Source organism: Rhinopithecus bieti, unplaced genomic scaffold, assembly GCF_001698545.2.
Source record: "Rhinopithecus bieti isolate Rb0 unplaced genomic scaffold, ASM169854v2 scaffold_42598, whole genome shotgun sequence".
NCBI classification, from domain to species: Eukaryota; Metazoa; Chordata; class Mammalia; order Primates; family Cercopithecidae; genus Rhinopithecus; species Rhinopithecus bieti.
The window spans coordinates 116,386-126,524 of NW_016817168.1; the positions used below are offsets into that span (position 1 = coordinate 116,386).

Here is a 10,139-nt window from a genome sequence, read left to right on the forward strand (position 1 = left end):
ACAAAAAAACTAGCCGGGCATGGTGGCACACGCCTGTAGTCCCCAGCTCCTCGGGAGGCTGAGGCCACAGAATCGCTTGAACCCGGGAGGTGGAGGTTGCAGTGAGCTGAGATCGCGCCACTACACTTCAGCCTGGGACAGAGTGAGACTCCGTCTCAAAAGAAAAAGAAAAAAAAAAATTCTGTAGTAGATATATTTGGAAATGCAATTTCCTCTGGAGGAGGGAAGGACTTTCTTTTCTTTTTTTTTTTGAGATGGAGTTTTGCTCTTGTTGCCCAGGCTGGAGTGTAATGGCACGATCTCAGTTCACTGCAACCTCCGCCTCCCAGGTTCAAGCAATTCTCCTGCCTCAGCCTCCCGAGTAGCTGGGATTGCAGGCACCTGCCACCATGCCTGGTTAAATTTTGTATTTTTAGTAGAGACATGGTTTCACTACATTGGCCGGGCTTGTCTTGAACTCCTGACCTCAGGTGATCTGCCTGCCTCAGCCTCTGAAAGTGTTGGGATTACAGGCGTGAGCCACTACACCCGGACTTTTTTTTTTTTTTGAAATGGAGTCTCGCTCTGTCACCCAGCCTGGAGTGCAGTAGTGTGATCTCGGCTCACTGCAACCTCCACGTCCCAGGTTCAAGCCATTCTCCTGCCTCAGCCACCTGAGTAACAGGGGATTACAGGCGTGCACTACCACGCCCAGCTAGTTTTTGTATTTTTAGTAGAAACGGGGTTTCACCGTGTTGGCCAGGCTGGTCTCGAACTCCTGACCTCAAGTGATCCACTTGCGTCAGCCTCCCAAAGTGCTGGGATTACAGGCACGAGCCACCATGCCCATCCAAGGGAAGGCCCTTCTAAGGTGGCTTTGGTTACATATACCTTCCTCCAGAAACTCCTCTTACCTCCCCGATTCCTAGCTTCCATGACTGGATAGGAGCATTGTAATCAATTTCTATAACACTTCCTACTTCCCCATTGATGGCTGAGTCTTTTATTTTTTTTCTCTTTTGTAGAGACAAAGTCTCTCTCTGTTGCCCAGGCTGAAATGCAGTGGTGCAGTCATGATGCATTGCAGCCTCTACCTGCCAGGCTCAAGTAATTCTCCTGCCTCAGCCTCCTGAATAACTAGGGCTACAGGCACACATCACCACGCCCAGCTAATTTTTGTATTTTTTGTAGCGATGGGGCCTCACCATGTTGCCCCATGCTGGTCTCAAACTCCTGGACTCAAGCGATCCGCCCACCTTGGCTTCCCAAAGTGTTGGGAGGCACAAGCCATTGCACCTGGTCATGACTGATTTTTTTTTTTTTTTTTTTTTTTTGAGACGGAGTCTCGCTCTGTCCCCTAAGCTGGAGTACAATGGCACAATCTCGGCTCACTGCAACCTCCGCCTCCCGGGTTCTAGCTATCCTCCTGCCTCAGCCTCCTGAGTAGCTGGGATTACAGGCGCCCACCACCACACCCAGCTAATTTTTGTATTTTCAGTAGAGACTGAGGTTTCACCATGTTGGCCAGGCTGGTCTCGAACTACTGACCTCAAGTGATCCACCCGCCTCGGACTCCCAAAGTGTTGGGATTACAGGTGTGCGCCCTCGAGCCCAGTCATGCCAGATTCTTTGTTTTGTTTTGTTTTGTTTGAGACAGAGTCTCGCTCTGTTGCCCAGACTGGAGTGCAGTGGCTCGATCTCCGCTCACTGCAAGCTCTGCCTCCCAGGTTCACGCCATTCTCCTGCCTCAGCCTCCCGAGTAGCTGGGACTACAGGTGAGTAGCTGGGACTACAGGCGCCCACCACCACGCCCAGCTAATTTTTTGTATTTTTAGTAGAGACAGGGTTTCACTGTGCTAGCCAGGATGGTCTCGATCTCCTGACCTCGTGATCTGCCCACCTCAGCCTCCCAACGTGCTGGGATTGCAGGCGTGAGCCACCGCGCCGCCTGGCCCCATGATTCTTAAAGGACTCAGACAGGTGTGTGGGGTGACGTGAAACACGCTCGGCAGAGGGAACAGCATGCGTGGAGGCCTGGGGAGTTTGATCTGTTTGAGGAAGCAAAAGACCTTCAGGGTGACTGGGGTATCAATTTTAAGAGTTTGGAAGGGGAAGTAACAATTGAAACTGGGGCATAGCAGGCAAAAGCCAGGATGGGGGTACTCAGAATCAAGAGGTTGGGCATTCTCCGGGAGCAGTGGGGAGCCATGGAAGGTTTAAGCCAGAGAGTGAAGCAGTCTAACTAGTTCTTTTATTTTTTATTTTTTATTTTATTTGTATTTTTGACTGGTTCTTTAAGAAGTTGTCTCAAGCCAGGCACAGTGGGTCATGCCTGTAATCCCAGCACTTTGGGAGGCTGAGGCGGGCAGATCACTTNACTAAAAATACAAAAATTAGCTGGGCATAGTGGCGCACATCTGTAATCCCAGCTATTTGGGAGGCTGAGGCAGGAGAATCGCTTGAACCCAGGAGGTGGCTAGTTTTTTGTATTTTTTTAGTAGAGACGGGGTTTCACCGTGTTAGCCAGGATGGTCTCGATCTCCTGACCTCGTGATCCGCCCATCTCGGCCTCCCAAAGTGCTGGGATTATAGGCTTGAGCCACCACGCCCGGCCTTTTTTTTTTTTTTTTTTTAAGCAGAGACGGGGTTTCACCATGCTGGCCAGGCTGGTCTAGAACTCCTGACTTCGTGACCCGCCTGCCTCGGGCTCCCAGAGTGCTGGGATTACAGGGGTGAGCCACTGCACTTGGCCTAATTTTTGTGTTTTTAGTAGAGACGGGGGTTTCACTGTGTTGGCCAGGCCGGTCTGGAACTCCTGACCTCAGGTTGTGTGTCCACCTCAGCTTCCCAAAGTGCTGGGATTACAGGCATAAGCCACCATGCCCACACCACAGATACAATTTTGTTTTTTCTTTTTTTTTTTTGAGATGGAGTCTCACTCTGTCATCCAGGCTGGAATGCAGTGGTGCATCTCGGCTCACTGCAACCTCTGCCTCCCACGTTCAAGCAATTCTCCTGCCTCAGCCTCCTGAGTAGCTGGGACTACAGGCACGCACCACCACGCTCGGCTAATTTTTGTATTTTTTAGTAGAGATGTTGTTTCACCATATTGGCCAGGCTGGTCTTGAAGTCCTGACCTTGTGATCCGCCCGCCTCACCCTCCCAAAGTGCTGGGATTACAGGCATGAACCACCACACCCGGCTGACAGATACAATTTTTTTTTTTTTTTTTTTTTTTCGAGACGGAGTCTCGCTCTGTCGCCCAGGCTGGAGTGCAGTGGCGCAATCTTGGCTCACTGCAAGCTCTACCTCCTGGGTTCACACCATTCTCCTGCTTCATCCTCCCGAGTAGCTGAGACTACAGGCGCCCGCCACCATGCCCGGCCAATTTTTTGTGTTTTTTAGTAGAGACGGGGTTTCACTGTCTTAGCCAGGATGGTCTCGATCTCCTGACCTTGTGATCCGCCCACCTCAGCCTCTGAAAGTGCTGAGATTACAGGCGTGAGCTGCTGCGCCCGGCCAACAGATACAATTTTTAAATGACATCAGTAGAAAGAAAGATGCCCTGGGTAGCTGGTGTGGGAAATTACAGCAAGTCTGGAGACTGGATTGGGGTTGAGGTTTGCATTTGAAGGTGGTAGATAGATCCCCAGGACATGGAGAGTGCAGGAAGAGCAGGTCTTGGTAACCGATACGTTGTGGAGTTGGTGGGAGAGGCTGAAGATACGGACCAAGTTCCTGGTTTGAAGAACTGGGTAGAAGCCACACACACTGGCTCATACCCATAATCCCATCAACTCCAGAGACTGAGGTGGAGGATCGCTTGAGCACTGGAGGTTGAGGCTGCAGTGAGCTAGGATTGCACCACTGCACTGCAGCCTGGGTGGCAAGGGAAGACCCTGACCCTTAAAAAATAAAATAAGATAAAATAATTGGGCAGAGGAGGGGAGGGTTGGAGTTTGCCGACCACAGGTAAGATGTGTTGTTTGGAACAAAGCATATGTAAGTGGGGGCCTGTGATGTCCAGGGGGAGACAGCCAGGAAGTGACTGAATGTTTCTCCAGCCAGGAAGGGGCTGGAGTTCAGGGAGATGCCAGACAATTGCAGCAGTTTGTAGAGTTATGTGGGTCAGGCTAGGATTAGTTTTGCTGCAGGAATAAGCAATCCCCCTAAATCTTAAGACAATCAAGGTTTACCTAAAATCAGCTGAGCATGGTGGCTCAGGCCTGTAATCCCAGCACTTTGGGAGGCCAAGGTGTGTGGATCACCTGAGGTCAGGAGTTTGAGAACAGTCTGGCCAACATGGTGAAACCTCGTCTCTTCTAAAAATACAAAAAGTAGCCCTAGCCGGGTGTGGTGGCACACACCTGTATTCCCAGCCACTCGGGAGGCTGAGACAGGGGAATCACTTGAACCCAGGAGGTGGAGGTTGCAGTGAGCTGAGATTGCACCACTGCTCTCCAGGCTGGGCGACAGCAAGACTCCATCTCAAAAAAAAAAAAAAGGGTTTACCTAAAATCAAGTACAGGTTGGATGGTTCGCCTCTATCTTACAGCTTCACCATCTGGCACAAGAAGCCTTCAACATACCTCAGGTGGTGAAGGTGACAGGATTTATTTCCAGGCTTGGAAATATGCCCATCCCTTTGGCCAGAAACCAGTGCAATTGGCCCCATCCTAGCTGCAAGGGAGGCTGGGAAATGTAGTCCTCCTGTGAGGCCACAGCATGATCAACATATGCACTGTCCTCTGCCCAGGGGCAACGTGAGACTGAAGCTGCAGGTGGCGGAGGGGGCCTCAGAGGGAGTGTGAAGGCAGATATTGGGTCTGCGGGGTCTTCGGGTCTGACGGTAGCACATGACGTGACTCCTGACCTCATTTCTCCCCTGGTCCAGGTATCACTCCTCCTTGTTTCAATCTCTTCGCCCTCTTCGATGCTCAGGCCCAAGTCTGGTTGCCCCCAAACTACATCCTAGAGATCCCCAGGGATGCAAGCCTGATGCTGTATTTCCGCATGAGGTGGGTGGAGACCTCTTTGCAAAGCTCGTCCCCTCCTGTGCTGAAGCTGGTCCGACTCTGTGCTAAGCCCCAGCTGCGTCCCTCCCATCCTGAAGGTTTTATTTCCGGAACTGGCATGGCATGAATCCTCAGGAGCCGGCTGTGTACCGTTGTGGGCCCCCAGGAACCGAGGCATCCTCAGATCAGACAGCACAGGGGATGCAACTCCTGGACCCAGCCTCATTTGAGTACCTCTTTGAGCAGGTATGAGCAGGGCTGCGGGGGGCAAGACTATTTGTGGGAGATTTAGGGGCAGTTAAGGAGCCCCCATTTCCCTCCCTGATTCATTATAGCTAATGGGTTTCAACTCATGCCATCTGGGGATTTTTTTTTTTTTTTTGAAACGGAGTCTCGCTCTGTCGACCAGGTTGGAGTGCAGTGGCGTGATCTCAGCTCACTGCAACCTCCACCTCCCAGGTTGAAGCGATTCTCCCACCTCAGCCTCCCAAGTAGCTGAGATTACAGGTGTCCGCCACCACCCCCAGCTAATTTTTCTATTTGTAGTAAAGCCGGGGTTTCACCATGTTGGCCATGCTGGTTTCAAATTCCTGACCTCAAGTGATTCACCTGCCTCAGCCTCCCAAAGTGTGGGATACAGGTGTGAGCCACTATGCCCAGCTAAGAGTTCAGGTTGAAGGGGAAAGAGTGCTGTGATGGATTAGTAATGTCTGTCACAGGCACAAGATTGACAAGAGGAGGGGTGTATGCTGCATATTTGGCCTTTCCAGTAAATGGCGGTCTCTCCCCTCAAGGTGGTGAGATGCAGGAAATTAGAGTTCTCTGGCTAGAGCAAGCTTGTCCAACCCCTGACCTGCGGACTGCATGCTGTCCAGGACAGCTTTGAATGAAGCCTGACATAAATTCCTAAACTATCTTAAAATATTCTGAGATTTTGCTGCAATTTTTTTTTTTTTTTTTTTTTTTGAGATGGAGTTTCGTTCTTGTTGCCCAGGCTGGAGTGCAATATCACAATCTCGGCTCACTGCAACCTCCACCTCCCGGGTTCAGGTGATTCTCCTGCCTCAGCTTCCTGAGTAGCTGGGATTACAGGCAGGTGCCACCATGCCCGGCTAATTTTGTATTTTTAGTAGAAGTGGGGTTTCTCTATGTTGGTCAGGCTGGTCTCAAACTCCTGACCTCAGGTGATGCGCCCGCCTCGGCCTCCCAAAGTGCTGGGATTATAGGCGTGAGCCACTGTGCCCGGCCTGTGATTTTTTTTTCTTTTTCTTTTTTTTTTTTTAGTTCATCAGCTATCGTTAGTGTTACTGTATTTTATGTGTGGCCCAAGACAGTTCTTCTTCCAGTGTGGTCCAGGGTAGCCAAAAGATTGGATACCTCTGGGCTAGAGAGTGAACGCATTCTCACACCTCCCTTTCTGCTCAATTTCCTGTTCCCAGGGCAAGCACGAGTTTGTGAATGACGTGGCATCACTGTGGGAGCTGTCGAGCGAGGAGGAGATCCACCACTTTAAGAATGAGAGCCTAGGCATGGCCTTTCTGCACCTCTGTCACCTTGCTCTCCGCCGTGGTGTCCCCCTGGAGGAGGTGGCCAAGAAGACCAGGTGTCTGGGAACGGGGTGGGGATGCTGTGTAGGCAGGGGGAAGTGTCCTGAGCATTTGGGAGCCAGGGTAGACTTCACATATTGCCGTGCCTCTACTTTTTTTTTTGAGCCAGAGTCTCACTCTGTCACTCAGGCTGGAGTGCAGTGGCGCAATCTCAGCTCACTGCAACCTCTGCGTCCCAGGTTCAAGAGATTCTCCTTCGTCAGCCTCCTGAGTAGCTGGGATTACAGGTGCCCGCCATCATGCCCAGCTAAATTTTGTTTTTTTTTTGTTTGTTTGTTTTTTTTGAGACGGAGTCTCGCTCTGTCGCCCGGGCTGGAGTGCAGTGGCCGGATCTCAGCTCACTGCAAGCTCCACCTCCCGGGTTCACGCCATTCTCCTGCCTCAGCCTCCCACGTAGCTGGGACTACAGGCGCCCGCCACATCGCCCGGCTAGTTTTTTGTATTTTTTAGTAGAGACGGGGTTTCACCGTGTTAGCCAGGATGGACTCGATCTCCTGACCTCGTGATCCGCCCGTCTCGGCCTCCCAAAGTGCTGGGATTACAGGCTTGAGCCACCGCGCCCGGCCTAAATTTTGTATTTTTAGTAGAGACAGATCGAGTTTCTTCATGTTGGCCAGGCTAGTCTCCAACTTCTGACCTCAAGTGATCCTTCCGCCTTGGCCTTCCAAGTAGCTGAGACTACAGGCTCAATTCACCACACCTGGCTAGTGTGCCTGTTATCTAGATGAGGCAGCTGAGGCTCAAAGAGGTTAAGCCACTTGCCCTGTGTCACCCAGCTGGGTCTGCAACCCAGGTCCCTGACCAGCCCCTCCCTGTGCTCCCCCCAGCTTCAAGGACTGTATCCCGCTCTCCTTCCGTCGGCAGATCCGGCAGCACAGCGCCCTGACCCGGCTGCGCCTTCGGAACGTCTTCCGCAGGTTCCTGCAGGACTTCCAGCCAGACAGACTCTCCCAGCAGATGGTCATGGTCAAATACCTGGCCACACTTGAACGGCTGGCACCCCGCTTTGGCACAGAGCGTGTGCCTGTGTGCCACCTGAGGCTGCTGGCCCAGGCAGAGGGGGAGCCCTGCTACATCCGGGACAGTGGGGAGGCCCCTACAGACCCTGGCCCCGAGTCTGCTGCTGGACCCCCAACCCATGAGGTACTGGTGACAGGCACTGGTGGCATCCAGTGGTGGCCAGTACAGGAGGAGGTGAACAAGGAGGAGGTGAGCAAGGCGCCTCTTCCGCCCTGGAGGTTCACGTTGGGCTGGGGTGGGGGTCTCTCTTCATCCTTGGCCCTAGCCTCTGAGGGTGGCTGACCTGAGCCCTCTCCCCACATGGCTCTGGGGCACCTGTCTGCTGGGGCCAGTTTCTTGGAGAAGGTCCTCCATCTGCTTACCCCTTGGGGACCTTATTTCTGGAGTCTGCACCTCCAGGGAACCCCTTCATCTGGGGACTGGCACCTTCATCTGGGGAACCCCTTCATCTTGTGAGGGGGTCAGGATTCCGCTCTCTGCTGTCCCTAAGGGTCCGGCTTCCAGCATGTGTATGTTATGGGGTGGGTCCCCATCCCGCCTGTGACACTGGGACTTGGGAGGTCAACCTAGGTTGGTGCCTGGCCCTTCTGGCTCCAGTCTCCCCCCAGGGGAAAGTGCAGAAGTATAAATGGGCATTGCCCTCTCCATCCTCTGCCCCACTTGCTGGGTGTTCAGGGTTCTAGTGGCGGCAGCGGCAGGAACCCCAAAGCCAGCCTGTCTGGGAAGAAGGCCAAGGCTCACAAGGCAATCGGCCAGCCGGTGGACAGGCTGCGGGAGCCACTGTGGGCCTACTTCTGCGACTTCCGGGACATCACCCACGTGGTGCTGAAAGAGCGCTGTGTCAGCATCCACCGGCAGGACAACAAGTGCCTGGTGAGGCCCGGGGTGGGTGCCGGGCTAGGGGCCGCCATGGCCTGGGAGGACACTCGCCTGATGCGCCCCTGGCTGGCAGGAGCTGAGCCTGCCTTCCCGGGCTGCGGCGCTGTCCTTCGTGTCGCTGGTGGACGGCTATTTCCGCCTGACGGCCGACTCCAGCCACTACCTGTGCCACGAGGTGGCTCCCCCACGGCTGGTGATGAGCATCCAGGATGGGATCCATGGACCCCTGCTGTGAGTGCTGGGTGGGGAGGCACTGGGGGCCACTGCCAAGGCTGCCAACTAGACTGTGAGCCCTAGGGGCTGTGCAGGGTGTGCGTGTGGGTGCACGTCTTTGTCGCTTAAGCTGGAGTGCAGTGGCGTGATCTCAGCTCACTGCAGCCCCCGCCTCCCGGGTTCAAGTGATTCTCCTGCCTCAGCCTCCCAACCGATTACCTGGGACTACAGGCGCTCGCCACCATGCCAGGCTAATTTTTGTATTTTTGTAGAGGTGGGGTTTCATCGTATTGGCCAGGCTAGTCTCAAACTCCTGACCTCAGGTGATCTACCTGCCTCCACCTCCCAAAGTGCTGGGATTACAGGCGTGAGCCACCACGCCCTGCCGTGACTGTCATTGTGTGTTGAGGTTGTCATTGCACAGAACTGGTGATTTTCACGGGACTGTCGTTACCCTGGTGCTGGTGATCATTCAGCAGTACGTTGGATGCTTCCGCCTCTGCAGGCGGCTGCCCATGCTGGTAACTTGTGAGTCACCGTCTCAGCGGTCCTGTGTGTGACTTGTGGGCCTGAGGGCGTGAAGTTGCCAGTACTTATGTCATCATCAGGTGCAGGGGCGTCTGTGGCTGTCCTTTGTGCTGCCAAGTCGTGATTTGTGACTGTCTCCTTGTCGGGTCACTGCCCCTGTGACTCTGACCCTTGTCCTACTTGTGATGCCAGGGGAGGGGGAAGTGGGCATTTCACCTTGTGAGGCCTGTGGCTGTGACTGCTGTTAAGGCTATATGTGTGCCGCCCCTGTACAGACAGGTGTTAGGGACCACGTGTGTCAGCCACTGCACATGTAGGTGTCTGGGCCTATGTAGCCATGACACTTTATAGTACATGTTTGTGTCACCTCTGTGTCTGGGATGCCCCGGCCCCTGTGTTGCCTTGTCACACTGGGTGATTAGGTGTGTCTGGGATTGTTGTCCTTTGCTTGTGTGATTAGCCATCTATCGTGTGTCACCCTTGTGAGTGGCGGTGGCCGTGGCTGGGTGTGCGCCCATCCGGCTCCTGATGGCTGTTTCCTGTCTTGGAGTGTGTGTCACCTTGTCAGGGCCCGTCTGGCGTCAAGTACAAGAGCAGGAGTAGGCTGGCTGTGGTGGCTCACGCCTGTAATCCCAGCGCTTTAGGAGGCCGAGGTGGGAGAATCACTTGAGCCCAGGAGTTCAAGAGCAGCCTGGGCAACATAGCAAGGTCTTGTAACTGCTGAAAATACAAAAATTAGCTGGGCACACCTATAATCCTGGCTCTTCGGGAGGCTGAGGTGGGAGAATCGCTTGAGCCTGAGAGGCTCAGGCTGAAGAGAGCCGAGATCATGCCGTGGCACCCCAGCCTGGGCAACAGAGCAAGACCCTGTCTCAAAAAAAAAAAAAAAAAAAAAAAA

The 10,139-nt window shown here is 53.6% G+C and overlaps 1 protein-coding gene across 5 annotated transcripts in view; it reads left to right on the plus strand.

Moving 5' to 3' along the window:
- Positions 1-10,139, plus strand: part of TYK2 (tyrosine kinase 2) — a 31,842-nt gene that overhangs the window by 5,720 nt on the left and 15,983 nt on the right. For all 5 annotated transcript variants that reach the window (XR_001882215.1, XM_017855924.1, XM_017855927.1 and 2 more), the window contains exons 4-9: positions 4,874-4,997; positions 5,093-5,240; positions 6,434-6,597; positions 7,429-7,810; positions 8,297-8,494; positions 8,574-8,731. Coding sequence is in view for 4 of the 5 variants with exons in the window: in XM_017855924.1 (XP_017711413.1) it covers positions 4,874-4,997; positions 5,093-5,240; positions 6,434-6,597; positions 7,429-7,810; positions 8,297-8,494; positions 8,574-8,731 (1,174 nt within the window). In the remaining variant the exon portion in view is untranslated. The remainder of the gene's footprint in view (positions 1-4,873; positions 4,998-5,092; positions 5,241-6,433; positions 6,598-7,428; positions 7,811-8,296; positions 8,495-8,573; positions 8,732-10,139) is intronic.